Source organism: Chelon labrosus, assembly GCF_963514085.1.
Source record: "Chelon labrosus genome assembly, chromosome: 6".
Taxonomy (NCBI): domain Eukaryota; kingdom Metazoa; phylum Chordata; class Actinopteri; order Mugiliformes; family Mugilidae; genus Chelon; species Chelon labrosus.
Genome location: NC_140342.1, coordinates 13,052,841 through 13,070,726, shown reverse-complemented (window position 1 = coordinate 13,070,726; position 17,886 = coordinate 13,052,841). Strand labels below are relative to the sequence as shown.

Sequence of the window (17,886 nt, the reverse complement as noted above, 5' to 3'; positions counted from 1 at the left end):
TTGGTTTCTTTTATATTCTATGATTTATTAGTTATAGTTTTGTTTTCTGCAGTTCATATGACTGTTGCATCTGTTTCTGATGCAGTTCTTTCTTGAGTCAAGGTCTAGAGGTCACTGCAGCTTTAAACCGTTCTGAGCAAAACAACTGAAGCGTTACTTCATGCTCACGAATATAATTGCGTATGGCGTTGATTCATCAGCATCGGCTTAGGATTAGTAGCTCATTTGGTGGCTTTCAATCGACTCACAGTCCCACTTGACTAGTCTAAATTACGTCAGTGTCTCTTTGCAAAGGAATAGGCTTGACGGTTGTCTAGGTCAAATACCGGACTTTCAGCAAAGAGAATAGGGATCATACTTGACCTTTACTTTTTCATGTAGTTGACTTATTTTTTTTGTTTTGTTTTTCAGTTGCTGTTTGGTTAAGTTTATTTACCTAAACCTTTTGGTTAAGTCTAAAAAAAGATAGTTGTTTGGGTCAAAATAGACCCTTTCACAATGTTAATGTTACAGGCAAACTTACCCTATCTGTTACATGCTTCTCCACCATCTCCTTGGCCATTTTGGTGACAAGTCCCTCCCTGGCTTTCAGATTTTTAATGCACCTAGGTTGCCCACATGAATACTGGGCTTTTAATACCATATAAAAAAATTGACCACTGCTGTTGTTTTCCTGGTTCTCAGTCATCCAGCTCATAATGTATCCAAAAAAGCTGAAAACAAGGGTCAAAAGGGTCAGTAAAAAACTTAAAGCAACTTAATTTCTTGTTAATGCTAGTTCCATCAGAAAGTTGTGACTTTCACTTTTCATTCATTTTCTGTAACTGCTTGTCCTCTGTAGGGTCGTGGGCTGGTGCCCATCTCAGCTGTCATTGGGCGAAAGGCAGGGTACACCCTGGACAGGTCGCCAGTCTATCACAGGGCTAACACAGAGGCAGACAACCATACTCGCATGCAAGCTCGGCTGAACCCAGAACCTTCTTGCTGTGACAATAGGGTACCGCCCACTTTTAGTCTTGTATTTTAGAATTACATTCAGTCATTCACCAATTAGTTAGCAATGAGCTCTTCCATCCGGACTTAGTAAAAGAGTACAAGATCAACTTTACTCACATAGAGATGACTTGTGTTATTAATTAATGTGGTAGGTGTTCCTTAGTTGAAACACTGCTTTTAACTTTTAGTCCTTTTAGTATGAGTGTTCATCCATATATTCCATTCATAAGTCACACCAATGCTGCTTTCTGTCTGTCACTCAGGACAAGGTATTATCAACCCGTCCAATCACAGAGCACAATCCTTAAATTCTAACCAGCAAACAACATTTCATCCAGAGACGAGTAGCTATATATATAAAACTCCTCTCTTAATTTGTGTATTCTAATTTATGAAAATAACAGGTTCTACACACTACGGTCTTCATCATTTTCAGCAGAGCCCTGTCATTGGAGATAATCAGCATTTGATATAGAATGTTTGCTTGCTCCACCCAGAACCGCTAAGGGTCATTGAGACGCACACAGGCTTTTTTTTGTTGTTGTTGTTATACTACAATTAGCTTTCTATCTATTCTACTGAGGAAAAGCCGCCCTAGTCTACAGTGTCCAAGGCCATAAATGATCCGATTAAACTCAACACCTTAAAGCCTCCATCTGTCTCGGCGTGTGGTTAAACGCAGCCTAACAGTGCTGTTGGGGAAAGAGGGAGACATTCTTATTCCCCTAACCCACCCAGATTTTCCCAGATGGTCCTTGGTTTGAACTGGCAGCTATCCAGCCACAGGCCTGCTTCCTTAACCTCAAGGCCTCCACCACAACACTGCTAACTCCTGCAAAATAAGGACAAAAGGGATTTATCTGGCTGTATCCTTGCTATATGTTTATGTGTTGTTTTTGGATGGCAATATGTTGAGCTTACACGCTGTTACACATGGCATCCAGTGTTTATCCTCACCAACTCGTGTAATTGTTTCCTTCGGTGGGACGGATATACCCCAGAGACTCATTGCCTCATATGCAGGATTATATTGGTCTTGAAACGCTTGGTATACATTTGTTGATTTTGTTGTATTTTAACATACAGGAAAATGTTTTTGATGAAAAGAATTGGAAACGGTTCTCCTCGACATGCAATGGGCATTCCCTTTCTGTTTTCGTATGTATTGCAATTAGGGATGGAAATTGTTACTTGTTTAAACACAATTATCAGGCCACTCAGCGGTAAAAATTCCAGTCATTTGATGTAAAATCGTTGCCCAGGGGTTTCTTGAGGGGAAAATATAATAAACAGTGAAGTTGCCAAAGCAACGGTAGAATAGAGAGCCCACCAGTGTTTTAACCAGCGGCCCGTTGTACTCTCTGTCTGCATTTTCTTCTTTGAAGCGAGATTGAAGCGAATACCCAATAAATCTAAAATCTTTATTTGTGCTTTGCTCTCCAAGTCACTTGTCTTCTCTAGCATGGTCAGTGGTAACATAAATCTCACTGAAACATTCATACTGAATAAATATGCCATTCCGAAGGTGGTTGGACATATGTTCAGTATGTCATGGATAGGAACCTAAATGGTGGGAGACCACTGCTTGGGCTTTTTATGTCTATCTCTGAGACAAGTATACTTTACTGCCTCTTAAAGGAATATACAGTTATTGTATTTTTCAAAAATTTCATCGTTATAAGAAAAAAATCATCTGTGATTAATGTTAAACTGAAAGTGGCTGTGGATAATGCATTTGAGCAGTCAACCCATGAGGATACTTGGGACATGAATGAAATGAAAGGCAATACGCAGCTATTTACTGTAATGAAACAAGGTCATAAAACGAACACATTGGCACACATGCTTTCACACCTACACTTGCCACTATTTCACACCACAGAGACGGTGCAAAGAGTCCTTAAATTAATCTCTGAGATTAATTTAAAGTCAATGGGTTCTAATTCTGTGAGCCGAGTTTCCCTTTAGTTCATTCAGCCCTATAACACAACAGTGATAAATGAATACAATCCCTAAGGCTTGGTTGAAAAGAGGATGTTGTTTTAGCTAAGGTCGAGAACCGTTAATATAACACAATCTCAGTATGTGACTTGGCCTTTGTGAGACTGAAAAACAATCCTCTGTTGCACTACCAAGAGAGTCAAAATCAGATCTAAGGAGAAGTGTGCACACCTTTTTTTTTTTTTTTGCTCTGCTTTAACTGTTGTTCACTTTGGCACAGCTGACAAATATAATCTGGAATTAAACAGTTGCCTAAACAGCTTTCAGCCAAAATACTGCATGTGCACAAGCTACTTAAATACAAAGATGGGGACTGAACAAGCCTTCCTCATCCCACAAGGCGGTGTGCATGAGGTGAGAGGGGGGCTGAGAAAGTTCCCTTGGCTTTACTGGGTAATCCCTTGATAAATAAACTGGGAAGAAAGACCACCGCTGCTATCTGTAAGCCAATACTCCCCAAGAGGAGGGATGGCCCTGGGCTTGGCTAGCTTAGAGTTGATTCTCTCGCTGTGCTCTTTTTACACTCTGTTGCTTTAGAAAGATATGTACACAAGGCAAAGATACACGCACACACCGAATGCCGAGCCACGGGGAATTGTCCTTTGTAAGGTAAAAATAAACTATTTTATTTGGAGTGGAGTTTACGTGTGAAACCGTAAATCCAACCTGTAAAACGCGGATGTACCGTAGTTGTAAAAACGCTGATCTGTCTTGCCGGTAGCAGTAGAAATCAAATTTCATTGGGTGGCTCAGATGCACATAGAATACATGCCTTGTGTTTCCCCAAAGTCTTCCCACGTGGAGAACATGCATCCCATCAATCTGCCCCCTCCGTCAGTCTCTGTCCTCAGGCAATCATATAAGGAATGCTCCACAAAATAGCTCAAATTGTGGAGGTATAACAAGGACAAACAGGTGGTCACGCACACATATATATACACACTTAAAACCAAGTAGTCACGCTGTGCCCACATGGGATTTTCATTCTCACGCCATCATCGGGTCAGGAGATAATTGATTTATGGCCATGCTTTAGCCTATGTCGTTATTCAGCCTGTCATCTGATTGGCTTTCAGGATTATGTGGTCATAAGATCCAGCCTATGAGAGGATGTCTCTATTTCTCAAGAGGATCCTTAAGAGGATGCTGTTTATTTTCCCTACAAAGACTCTGTGTTCTGTTTCCACTGTTGTATGTTTAGTTAGGCATGAGAACTAATTTGTGTTTTAATGTGTTGTTTTTAAAATGCGTGCCTTTCTGCAGTCTTTGCTGGGCTCTTCAGTGGTACTGCATTTTTGAGCCTCTTCTCGGTGGTGTGGTTGCAAAAATAACGGATTAAAACAGAACTGCGAGTGACCTCCTCTTGATGTTCATATTTTACACAGATGTTTACATTTTTGTCTCGGAGAATAGCGAAGTGTCACACAAAGGCAGGTGAGAAACGACACTGGATTTAAAAGTTCAGCCTGCCTCTTTGAAAAGTTCACAATGATAGGATTAGACCCTGTCTTAATGCTCCATTTGTCTCCACCGCAGACAAATGATAACCTACAGGTCTGACCCTTTTTTTCCATGAGCTAGACTTCGTTTATCACACCTTTGGTCTTGTGACATGTATTTAAAATTCAATGAGTTTAAAAATTAAACATTTGCAAGTTGCCCATTAGTAGTTGTGACAAAAATGTAAAGCCTTGCAGCATTCTTAATGACATTTGAAGTATATGTTTATCCCACTTTGTTGTCCATCTTTGACATACTGAACATTCTCATGAACTTGATATCTCAGCTACGCCATTAGGGAATTATTTCAAATCTTTTTGAGATTTCAAATTTTATGGTTACTGTGGCACCACATTAATTCACTAATTATTACAACATCTCACACATATATTATATATTCACTGTCCGTTTAATCAGAACTAAGACAGGACTCCTGTTCATCCACCAAAATCTGATTCTGAGCTTCAACTTGCTTTATGTCAGTCCTCTGTACTCCTCTGTCTTTGTAAAGACAGCATGCCTCCCACTGGAAATCATTCACTGAAAATCATCCGTTTTGACAAAGACATACACTTTAAATAAATTCCTTGAAAGTCTTCACTGTGTATACACTATATCTGTCTGGATAGGTATGACTATAAACTCAAACAGCATGGTGGATGCATACAGCCTCAAGGCTGTAATTTAAATTTCTGTATGCTGCTGGGGTATGTTATTATGTGTTTAGATTTGAGGTCCAGAGCGGTGTGAAAGGCTCTCCTTTTCTCCTCTTTATTCTTCACTTCATTAGCTTTGTTGTAGAGACTCTTTCTGGGTACGTACTAGCTTATTTTCAGCCCATAGCATACTCATTATAAACATTTGCAGAGATAACGCCGCGATTCAAAGAATAAAGTAGAATCATAAACAAGCTTTCCAGAAATGCATTATAAACACACAGTGCGTTAATGGGTAGTTTTGGTACTGCTCAGCCACTTGCACACATGTCTCTTATACAGCCGGCCAACCTCACTGCTTTCACACACACACTCTCTCTCTCTCTCTCTCTCTCTCTCTCTCTCTCTCTCTCTCTCTCCCTCTCTCCCTCCCTCTCTCTCTCTCTCTCTCTCTCTCTCTCTCTCTCTCTCTCTCTCTCTCTCTCTCTTCCATATGCACAGTGCCGCAGACCTCCCAAACACAACAGTCTGGACATGATGTCATGGGACATTATGCTGTCTGAAATATGTGTTATGAATCTCTGGAATTTGATTTACAGATTCTTTTTTTTTTTTTTCTGCTGAATAAGGAGAAGGCATATGATTCACTTCAACAGCATCTGCTAGACGGGCCAAGTGTACATTAAACTTATGTAAAGATTTAGACAAGTCGGTATGGTGAAATGAAACAACTCTAACTGTTGGAATTATCAATACTCGTCAATGTTGATTGCCGGGCCAGGCCATCTAATTCCAATTCTAATTTTGAAAAATTTGCTTGATCCAACAATGAACTTAAAGGCTTTAAAGTGTGTGTCCTAATAAATGTCTGAACACAGACGGTATGCAAATGAGATAGAACAGCCATCGTCCACAGAAGCATTGCAGCACTTTTGGCTTAGTGTGTTGACAGGCTAGATGGACAAAACAGTTGCTATGTTCCATCTTTTCTCAACACCACAATGTAATGTGGCGCACGTGTGTGTGCGCCTGTGTGTGTGTGCGGACCACGTTCGCGTCTGCATGTGTGGCTGCGAGTCGCTCTACCACATGTGAGCATGTTTTATGGGTCCAGAGGGAATTAAGGTTAATGCAGTAAAACAGCCTTCCGCGTGGCCGACGTCTCCCTTAAGAGAGCATTTAAGACCAGAATGCAGTTGAGGAAAAAGTTTGCAGAGAAAGGCCGTAGTGAAGAATGAAGTGCAAACAGTGCAATAAAGAAGAAAAATGTTCAGGTAGTTAGTTGTGGTGTTATCTCTGACTCCCGAGCCCCTGACAGTCCCACTGCTTTGGGAAAAGCTGGTCGTTATGTAAAAATGTCCGTATATACACGAGATGACAGCTCTGCCTCACCCTGGAGGGAATGTATATTTTTAGCAGTAAGGCAAGACACGTTTTGAGACTGTTAACACATATTTCAGCTGCTTCCAGACTAATCCAAACTCTTCCCAGCATGCAGACACGCCCCTCGGAGCAGCAATTTGAACGCACATGCTTGCTCTTAGCGTCCCCAGATTATGTATTTGTTTGTGAATTCCATTGTTTAGAGCCACTCAAAGGATGTCATAAACACTGGCATTGCTGAGGCTTGAGAACAGATTTCAGAATAAACTGCATAATTCAGCCCCAGTTTGAAGTAGTGGAGCAAATAATTGAATACTATTCTTAGTAAAGGAAGCAGTGGGGTTCATTAGTTCTGGTATGAGTCTGTTTGCTTTACTGTGCATTCAGATGACCTTGATTACTAAGAATGAGGTGACCAGAGAAGAAGACCTAAAACTACGTATTTCTTACTATAAGGCTTCTATTTTTAGATCGGAAATTGCTGCATTATGCTGCAAAATATTACATAGTCTTATTGGATGCCCTTACACAGTAGAATGACTGAGTGTACAGGCACTGATCACTAAAAGGAGTTATTCAGTCAAGTGTGCAAGAGCTATTGCAGTCTGTCTCTCTGGCTAATTGAAGACCATGCTGCACAGAAGCTTTTAAGCCAATGAGATGTCATTGATTTTACCTCTTGGTTCGAGACACACGCCCCTTTATTCTCATGACCCCGCTGTCTCCTCCTCTCTGCTTCTGGCTTTAATAGCCCACTGGAGATTCTTGCCATCGCTGCCAACTGCTCACACATGCATTCACGTCCATGAGGTAGTGGAATGTTCTACATTTACTGTCAGCCCTCCTGGCAATAACTCATTCATCACAGCATTTTCTTTCATCGCGTCTTTCTTCTCCACGCCCACCCGCTTTACCCGCGTTGTCTGTTTCCATAATTCTTTTTACTCAGTAATCATTCCGCCGAAATTCACTGGAGGCATTCCTCGCTTTAACGGTTTCTGGCGTCCGCCTGCAAAAAGGTGTTCGCGTTCAAGTAATTTATTCGCGTGTAAAATGATTTCAGTTGTGCGGGTGTCAGTTGGTGGTTTGGAAGCCACCCTGAAGCTCCACCCTTACTTTTATTTGTTTTCTTAGCTTAACAGGTGTGTGTCTGCTTCGCTCTCCCCACAGGTGGACAAGGTGTGTGGCCTGTCTACAAGCGAGCCCACAGGCACGCAGCCGACTAGCACAGAGGTCACAACCTCTATGGTGACCTCATCTTCTCCTCTTCCATCTGCCGCCACCTCCCAGCCTTTACCAGAACAGTGGCGGGGACAGATAGCCCATTTACGGAGGTAAGGCAACACTAACTGAACACAGATTAATTCAGTAAGATTCAAAAGTTAACTGCTGCCTGTCCTTTTTATTTTAAAATTTTGGGCAAAAATTTCTCTGTTGATTTTTGCTTGTTAATTAGTTGCACTGCTTGATGGGAAGTGAATTTGATGGGAAGTGAATATATGAGATACTCTGAGACCAGTGTATTTCACAGCTGCTTTCATATGGTTAGCTGGACACAACACTCACCCACACACAGTACATGTAGAGCCTGGCACCAAAATCCATGCCCTCCACCTGGCCCACGAGGCAGCCATCCCATGCCCACAGCAGCTGGTAGCGAGGGGGGGAGTGTGGGTACGATTAATCTTGACGGACCAACAATTTCCTGTTTACCCAGACGGCCATACCACCAGCTCTGCACACCAGCCGGCTTCGGCTTAAATAGCGCTGCGCACGAAAAAAACACTCACAGACACTCTCTTGCAGTGTTGCCTGCCTGACCTTGTCCCAAACCATGAATCACTGCACTGATGCCAGCCTAGCTGACAGGTCTGGGCTGGCATTGCCCCCGCCATTCATGGCCACACAATCCAGCTCCCTGCCTGCTCTGCTGCCAGCGCTGACCAGAGCACATGTGAGTGCTGACCACTTCAGAGCCACGGCAGCACGCAGTGCAGCAAAGGGAGAATACTGTACCGCTGAAAAATATGAAACATGATAGAGTAGAGCAACATTTACATTTCTTCTTAATGGGGAATAAAGTGAATCAGGGACTTCAGCCAAACTTTCTTTGGCTCGCTGGTGAATATTTAACAGTTTGCACATGTGCAGATGTTTGCTTGTGTTTGTTTACCGACTCAACACAGGCATTGCCTACTATTATCTGTTTTCATGTTTAATCTGGTGTGGGGTGTAAAGGTTATTGACTTATCTGTGGTGTGACCAGTCTCTGCATGTGCATGATTAATCACTCTCTTCCAGGGTCAATTGACTGTTTTTTTTCTCCCTCTTCCCCACATGTCCTGTCATGTTGTCCTTTTGTTTCCTTTTTCTTTCTCTCAATCCCTCTTTCACCTCCTTGCATCCTCCCTGCTTGCAACAATCTCCCCGGGACTCCAACTCCCATCATTCACAGCTCATTCCCCCTGAAACCCTCCAAGAACAATAAACATAGTCTGAGAACGCTCTCTAGGTAAGCATGCACCAAAGGGATGCACCACTGGTCTCAATCCCTCACACAATTAATTTGTTAATTGACAGCACATACAGCATTGCAGTTACTTGTGTAAACCACATTCAAACAGTTTATTAATTGAGTTTTGCATGACTGATGCACATTTTATGTCAAAACCCATCATGCGTTGCTCTTAAAGAGTGATTTCACTGACTGACTCGGCACATAACCTCCGGTGACCCGCGTTGTTTTTGCTCTGCCTCATGTGTGGCAGCAATGTGCGTCCGATCAGAATACTATGCCATTGTTTTTTGCTCAAGATGACAGTCTCTATATCGACAACATGTGTTAGCGGATCTGGTGAAGCAAGCACTTTACCGCACAGCATAATTGAGAAAAATGTGCTGACGCAGTGAAGTGGTCACATTCAAAGCCATTCATTTTCTGGCACCGTCAATATCATCACATGTATTTATATCACGAATGTGTTGTTGAATACAATACAGAAACTTTAGAATACAGTTTGTTAGTGGTGGAACTGTGCCAAAGTATTATGTTGAGAAGTGCGTTCACCAACCTAAATAAATAGGTGGCCGGCTGTGCCACAATTAGATGCTTTCCAACATGTGGGTGTGAATAAATTGCTCTATTTTCATCTCGTTTTACCTCAGGGAGTTCTTGGTGTACCTGCAGCGCTACAAATCCTTCTTTGCTGCATTGCCAGAGATGCTGTGCGAAGGGGAGAATGTATTGGAGGACTCCACTTGTTGGGGCGGAGACGGTGTTGTGAACAGGTAAGGAAACAGTGCTCACAAAAGCTTTTCTTTCCACTTTTTGACCTAAAAATGTAGGGTCCCTCAACAACATCCCCTCCAGCTGTCCTTGTATTATCTTCTGCTCCCATTGTTCTTTTCATATTTAATAAGAACAGTGTATATCGAATAATGCTGGCACTTAAACCTCTCTTGCTGTGAAAGAATTTGTTCTTTGGCTTAGGAAACTTTTTGTATTTCATTACAGTGTTTATTTTAGTTGTTTATGAAACTACTGGCCACAGAAGCACTGGAATTCGCAAATGAAAACTTTCGCATTCTCCTGAAGACATTGTAGATGCTGGCTTTCAGGCATCATTCCAAATGTGAAGTTCCCATTAAAAATACAAGCAGAGTGCTAGCCTGGTGTAGAGCGCTACCCAATCTTTATCAGAATATGAGTCTGATTTCATTGTTGGGCATGTTTCAATCGATACGTCGAAAAAAGCACCCCGCACGCAATTGGATTGCCCTACAACTGATCCAACATTTTGTTGTAAACAAATTCAACCCCACAGTGCTCAAATGATCTCTATGACTACGTTGCTATTATTCTTCATGTCCATAAGCAGAGTGACACACTTTCTGATGCAACTTTTGTGGGTCAGGGAAGTCGGGCTGGCTTCCAGGCTAGTGCCATTTCGTTCTGGATATTTAAATATGTTTTTGTAAAAGCAGAGCTCCCAAAAGTTTCAGCTTGCTGTGTCCAAATTAGGGGTCGCGTTAACCGAATCTGTCAAAATGTCAAAATGACAGATTGCAATTGACGGAAAATATTTGGAGTTTATTTTCTCTGCCGGCCGAGTGAGTGGCTGCTTACTCTTGGTTAAGCAGGGATCCACGAGCAGCGGTTATGAGTCGGTTAAGTTTCGTTTCACTGCGTATTGTGCATAAGTGAGTGAGTGGCTGAGTGCCTTATTTTGCTAGTGGTCAGGTCGGGTAGTACGTTTTGTTTCTCTGCCGAGTGAGATGTAAGATGTTTGAATGGTGCCGTTTATTGATTATGTGTCAATCAAATGTGGAAGGACGCAACTGAGCCGGTTAAATAGACTCTAGATTCATGATTCTTGAGTCGTCTCTCTTAACCAGCTGGCGACAAAGGCCAACTGTGACGTTGCTTTACGTCCGTTAAACCCCACAGCAAAGAATACAGCCAACTTGCAAACACGTTCTGCTCCCACATGAAAGGAAGAAACTCTTCATACGGGCAGGTGGCGGTAGTCTGGATTGATCCTGTCCTGAATCATGCTTGTCTAGATTCTAGAGGTTCATGTCGTTGTGAAAGTATTTGTGTATTTGAATGTGCCGATGAGATTGAGGTATATAAACGAGAGGAACCTTCCACGTGTTCCCCTCTTGTTGTTATCATTTGTTCCATCATATCCATTTTATTTAAAGTCATCTCTTCAATTCGGCACGTTAAACTTTCTGAAAATCTCCCCGGGATACAGTGCGACAACTTGTGTCAAACATGGCCTTAATGGACAAAACCGTCAGAGCTTCTGGTAAATGAAAGGTCTGGGGGAGGGAGCATTTCATTGGACACAACATTACTGTACGCCTACTCCTCATCAACATTTTTTAATTGTAAATCTTCCGGGAGAGAAAGAATACCTACAAAATTAGCTATTGGTCGATGTTGGGCCAGATAGTGGTACACTTTAGGCAACTTATTTGGCAAGGCAGATATAGAAATACTTAAACGTCAAACATGATTTTATTAGGACTTTAATGCATGCCTTGCTTTTAAAAATATTAGGTTTGAATGTATTTAAATTTGAGAAAAAGAGACAAAAGCCTTGTCAGGCCTTATTTGTTTGTGGTCTTGTGTAGGATAATGGCAAGCTGTGAGTCAGCATGGCTGGCTGTTGTTAATCACTGTGGCAATGAGGAAGTCATTAAACCCATCTGAGTGAATGCAGGCAATAGTTGCAAGAGTCTTCTCTCTTTTGTGTTAGACTCAGTTAATGAATTGTTATCTGTGTCGTCCTCTATAATCCGTCTGAATTCTGTTTCTCTCTTATGAGGTATTTAGTTTGTGCTGATTTATAGGTGTGGTCTAGAAACCCTTTTCCTGCTTATGGTTTTGGGCTCATCTCTTAGAGACTGTTGTGCTTACCCCTTATGTGTGTGTGTGTGTGGTTGTTCTCTCTCAGCCAGCATGAGAAGAACAGAGGAATTATGCATATCACTCCACTAATGCATGTCTGTAAATGAGTCCTCCGGCTGAATCTAGTCTTAAATGCTCCACAAACAGTCCACAATTGTGACAAGGTTGCACTCTCTGTTTTCTATGGTGGCCTTAAACTGGCTCCTCTTACGACCTCAGATCCTGGCACTGCTGGTATTAGCTTTGACAGAAGAAAACTGAAGGTCTGAGGGATTGCCTTTTCCCAAGAGTGTTTGTCAGATCATTCAGACCTTGTTTGTTTCGCTGGATTAAGCCATACATTATGCTTTACATGATTACATGTGAAGGTATTATGCACAGGAACAGATGTCTTGGATTCCAGAAACGCCTGTGGTTGGCAAATGCCTTTTGTCAGAGATATTCATGAAAAAGTTAGGCATGTTTCCAAACCTTATTATTTTGTTTTAGTTTGAAATCTCTTTTCTTTTTCTTTTTCTTTTTCTTTTCTTCTCTTTTCTTTTCTTTTCTTTTCTTCTCTTCAATAATGTTCCCAACTGGAAAGTATCTGCCAGTGACAGAGACATACTGTGCAGACCACCCATTCATCAGGGTCTGTGACAGTATGTCAGCATATAAGCACGGGGGCCAGCCAATGTGTGCGCTAGGTTCATGATCAGTAACGTATGAGAGCGTAAACACAGGGTGAGGCAACCACTCAGCACCTAAAACCCAAAAAGCGTCTAACTAATCTTGTCAAGATCCGTCTTTGTTTGCATTTAATGCCAGTCCTCTATTTCTTCCTCTGTCTGTAAATGACTGTGTCATTTTACTACCAAGGGTTCTGGTTTTTCAACAACGGTGCTAATGGGTTGTAACGGTGTGTTATCACACACTCCCTGGTGAGTGCCATGTCTTTGCTTTTGGTGTCAAGTGTTCTGTGTTTGAATAATAAAACAGTGCCCTACTGAGACATTTGGCACCACTCATAAACCGTTCAGACTGGCCCTCTCTTTCACTGGATCTGACTCTGCTGGCTTGTATTGCAGAGAAGGGAGAACAGAACTGGGCATGAAAAGGGTTGACGTTCCTGGTGTCGCGGTGCCCCCTGTGCCTCCATGTGCCCCCGATGAGGGAAGCATGGTGAAGTGTGGAGTGATGGTCGGGAGGGGGGGGGGGGCTTGGCAGCATAAAGACTCATTGTGGCGTCAGTAGAGTGGGGCACAGCCCTGCCGTGGGGACCCCCAAAGCCTGGAGGGGGGAACAAAGACCCTCCTATGAGCCTGCATGGGAAAGACTTGGACATTACTGCCGTTGCTTGTGCCACTGCCTGGACCGTGCCTGGGAAACGCCAGTGGAGATGAGAGAAAGGAAGAAGCGAAGATGAGAAAGGATTTTAAAACGTGCGCAGACACAAATAGCGTGATCCAAAATGAGCATGCTAAGCTACTGTTGTCGTCCATGTCAGTCTTAACTTCCTGTGTGGTGGGCACAAAAGGCCTCTGAAGACTTGTGGGTTTTCCCCACGCGCCGGACATACACTCATATACGCACAACACACACTCACACACACACACACGTATCAATCCACACGGGATCCATATGCTAGTCAACAGCTGGAGGGTTGTTCATTCAGACACAATCGTAATGCACTCCGGCTAGGAGACACACGTCCACATGTGAGAACACATACGCACACACCCACACACCCACACACACACACACACAGAGGCAAGCTTGTATGTTATAGTACTTCAAAGCACATCAAAGGCGCTGGGGATTGAAATTCCCTTCTTTATTCACCATCTGATGACAGAGTGGCAAGCGGGGGGCAAGCAGTTGTATGTACAACTAAAAGTGCGTGTTGGCATGTGTTCAAACATCTCTGAACATTTACACCATCACATGTGTGAATACTTTGCGTCATCTTTTCCGGAAAGATAAGATCAACCAAAGTTACCGCATTCTTTATTTAGTTTAGCCAGTTACTGTGCATCGATTGTAGCTTTAATTACATTAATTACCGTTCCTGTTGTTTCTTGCCTGTTTGAGAAACTTTTCACACATACTTAGAGACAGTGCGTGCATGTTTTGAATTTATGCTGCAGGCTATAGCCACTATTTGGCATCGTAAAGATCTTAATTAGCCTGTTGACTGAAGACACATGAGGAGGTAGACAATATCCTATTCTTACGTATTTCCCAGTTATAACCAGCCACTAAATAGTGACACAGATTCCAGGGAAATGATACTCCACTTTTAAATTTAAATAATTCACCCATAGTCTTAGAGTCCTATGCTGGGTTACAAATATTCTTGATGCAGGTGGTTGAAGAACAATGGATAGATGTTGGCAAGAGCAACCGGAGCGCTGAAAGCAGAGCACTCCACGCGCAGCTAATTTAATTGAAAACACAAATGGCATGTAGTGATTGGTAGCTCAGTAAAAGGAGGGGTCACTTGGCTTGGCAGACTTGCTGCATTTGGTCTAGCTGTAGCGTCTGCCGGGCTCGCCCTACAGGAGTTTCAGGACAATTTATCCCTCAATTCATCTCTCCTGACAATCGGGAGAGAAACCCAGTCCGGTTTGGCCCAGGGTGTTCGAAAATGTGCAGTGTTTACAAATCCCTTCTTAAACCCTTCTGAATTGCTCTCCCGACTCACCAATCAATATCAAGCATGTTTGATATTCAAGATCCAAAGTCTGGATGATTACGTCGTGACTGTCACAATGATCCATGACAGAAATTAATCTATTAGGACACGGCGCTGCTGACGGTGTTGTCAGGCAGCAGTAAACATAGCTAGGCTAATGTTAGCTAGTCTACTTCAGTTGACAGATATTAAAACAAAAATCTCACATTTGGTTCTGACTGAAGAATAGCCTCCCTGTGTTGTCTGAGTCCAACCAACCATTAACTCATAATTGGTTTTGGGTTTTTTTTCTACATATTACAAGTGAATCCATCTTGCTCTTGTCTGACTGGTGTTTGGCACACCAACTTCACTTATCAGACTCGAGTGTGGCTCAGTAGATTCACTGCAAGTTGCTGCACTGCAGTGTCCATTTTATCTACGTACATTTCCCCATGAGATCAAGTGAGGCAGGTATTCCTTTATCTGGCTACATAACCCGTAGTTATATCCAGTAGTATATGTTGTACTATTGTTTTCAAATCACATAGCAGCATAGGGTATGATTTAAAAAATGTAGTCTCTTTGTTCTGGTGAAATCATATGAGCCAAGAAGAAGTTGGCATTCAGATTTGAACTTAGTTGGACAATAAAAACAAGTAAAGGGAAAAGGAAATACTAGGCATACAGTGTGTTATGGCCCACAAACTCCTCAGTGCATTGGCCTGATTTATGCACTGTATACAGACGGTATACTGCATGATCTGTATAGAGGAGGAGAAGCAATCTTCTTCTTGCCAGCAGTAAGAAATCATAATGCCTGTTGCTCAAATCTCTTCCATCTCTCTCTGTATTGACCTATATGAGGAGAGACATTCATTTCGGCTCCGAGATCAAATCCCTCAATAGCGGGGAATTTTCATTTTCCTTCAGTGTATATGTAAAATGGTTTGTTCATCGTGATTGGACATCGAATCCCTGTGGTACTAGAGTGTGTCAAATTGCATTCAGATCGCTGTGGATGACATTTTAAAACGAGTGGGTGTGCGCACGTATCGATGTGTAGTGTGCTCTGTGCTCTTCGATAAGAATTAATAACCCCTCGCCATTCTTTGGGGATGATTCCAGAGTTTTGGGATCAGCTCAAGAGATTGTCCGCACACAATACGGCAAGGGTGAGTGCTGCTTCTGCCGTGCATTTTTAGAAGGTTATGACAATCCATTTGTTTGGCATTTTGACATCTGGAATCTATTCTGTTATTGCAGGGAGAAGCAGGGAGAGCGCTGCATTGGGCACAGGCCTCACCCCTCACACTCCCGCACGCTGTCTCCACTCCTTCGAATCCCATCCAGTCGTAGTTACATTTTTTTTCTTCCCTGCCTTCTCTGTGTCAGTCTCCTGGGTCAGGGGAGCTTAGTTTGAAAAATGCAAGTGAATTAGATAATGAAACTCGAGTCATGAAATCATTTAATACCAGAGAACAATATTGACTTTATAAATTAATTAATGTAATTTAAGGAAGGATTCAAAGATATTATGGAAAGATGAGTATTATATATACAATCCACCAAAGATCGTCCAAAGACTTTTGCCACTATTGTCATCTTACAAAATATTTCCACTTCTGAGGTGATGAACACCGCAAGGAGTTTATATGGACTCTTCTGGTGAACGCTGTATACTGGCCCTCATTCAAAGGGACCGTTAGTCCTTTCCTCTGTGCTTCCCTCAATTCCGCTCCTTTCTGATTCAGTGGTCCATTCCTTTCCCATAACCCTGGGCTGCTGCCTGGGACCTCGGTATGACCCGCTCTGCGTTGCTTTGACTCTTCTCTCTTTGGGGCTGCATCTCTGTGGTGCAAGAGAGAGAAAGAAAAAGAAAACAACAGCGATCATATTTCTGTGTCTTTGAGTTATTTATTCCCTGTGGAACGTCTTGGATATGTGTGAGTTGATTGAATTTCTAAACTGGGGAAAAACAAGGAAGATACTTTGTGTACATGGTGTGTAAGGACATGTTATTCTGCCTGCCTCACTGTACCGTTACTATATTTGCAAATGTGGGATTTAACATGCCTCTGAGTGAAGAGTGTTTATGTGTCTCGTTGTCTTCAAGTCGTGGTTTTATAGTGTGCCTTGTGCACATCGCATGCTTCCTTCCAGCTCCTTTCAGGCTTGTTATCATCACTTTCACGGAAGGGACGCAGCTTTACAGCTTCGCTCTTGTGTTCTGCATCCAGCCGATGGAGTGGCTTGAGCTAATATAATTAAAATGGCACAATAGTTTGGCATGTTTTACTGGAGTAGTTCCTACTGGGCGAGGTAGACATAGTGTACTCACTAACCTCTGTGCTTGCCCACTGGCAAGACATCAAACTCATAGCAGGAGAGGACGATGAGAAATGGAGGGATAGATGTGGCGGGGAGGTGTGGGGGGGAGGAAGTGTCAATGAGAAAACTATGGATAGAAAGAGAGCCGAACTCGTGGATAGATTGAGGAGAAAATGAGTGATATAGGTCAGTGGCAGCAGGAAGCAGTGGCTTTAGGAGAGCCCTCTGTCTTTGTGGCTTAATTGCCTCTGTGAGCCTGTTTGAAGTCCTCAGCGCTAGCGTGTCTGGGTGCCAGCCAATAGCAGCCTGTATATCACTGTCCTCTGTGTGTGTTTGAAAGCCTCTCAAACATTTCTCTTCAGTTTGACACGCATTCTGATGTGGCGCACCAGAGAACAAAGGACAAAACCCTAAAAATGTGTTCTCCTTGATGTCAGCACTGCTGATAATATTCTGTACCACATAAACAACGCACCACCTACAATATTACGTGTATAACAAAAGTCTTTCAGGGTGAACTCTACGTTTTAGAGGGACTTTTATCTCATGTCATAAAATTTCCTTGGAAGACACAAGTTATGCAGCAGAGTGCTTGTCGGTGTTTGGAGCGCAGTCTGAAATGCGTGTCTTGTTTTCACAATATTAGAGCTGTCTGGATGCTCATGGACTTTGTAAAGGAATCAATTCGCTTTCTTCCTTTTTAAGTCTGGCATACAAAATCCGATGATATATTATGCATCAGATATCATGTGGTTTGAATATTTTAAGTTGGAAACTGAGTGGTGCCACATGCCCAAATTATGATGCCGACCAAAGTGAGAAACACTTGCTGAAGTGGTGAAGTGTGACTTTTAGTGCAGTTAAAAAAAGAAAGAGAAATAAAACTAGTTCTCAGGTAATACAGCCCCTGGTATGAGAAAAACCCCTCAGTTCAAAGGCGGAGAAAATCC

General features: G+C 42.5%; 1 protein-coding gene across 2 annotated transcripts in view; it reads left to right on the top strand.

The window, feature by feature from the left end:
• Positions 1-17,886, top strand: part of gpc5c (glypican 5c) — a 96,259-nt gene that overhangs the window by 30,731 nt on the left and 47,642 nt on the right. The window contains exons 4-6 of one of the 2 annotated variants that reach the window (XM_084546492.1): positions 7,707-7,870; positions 8,992-9,048; positions 9,702-9,824. In XM_084546492.1, coding sequence (XP_084402618.1) covers positions 7,707-7,870; positions 8,992-9,048; positions 9,702-9,824 — 344 coding nt within the window. The remainder of the gene's footprint in view (positions 1-7,706; positions 7,871-8,991; positions 9,049-9,701; positions 9,825-17,886) is intronic. The other variant, XM_084546493.1, reaches the window with a different exon arrangement.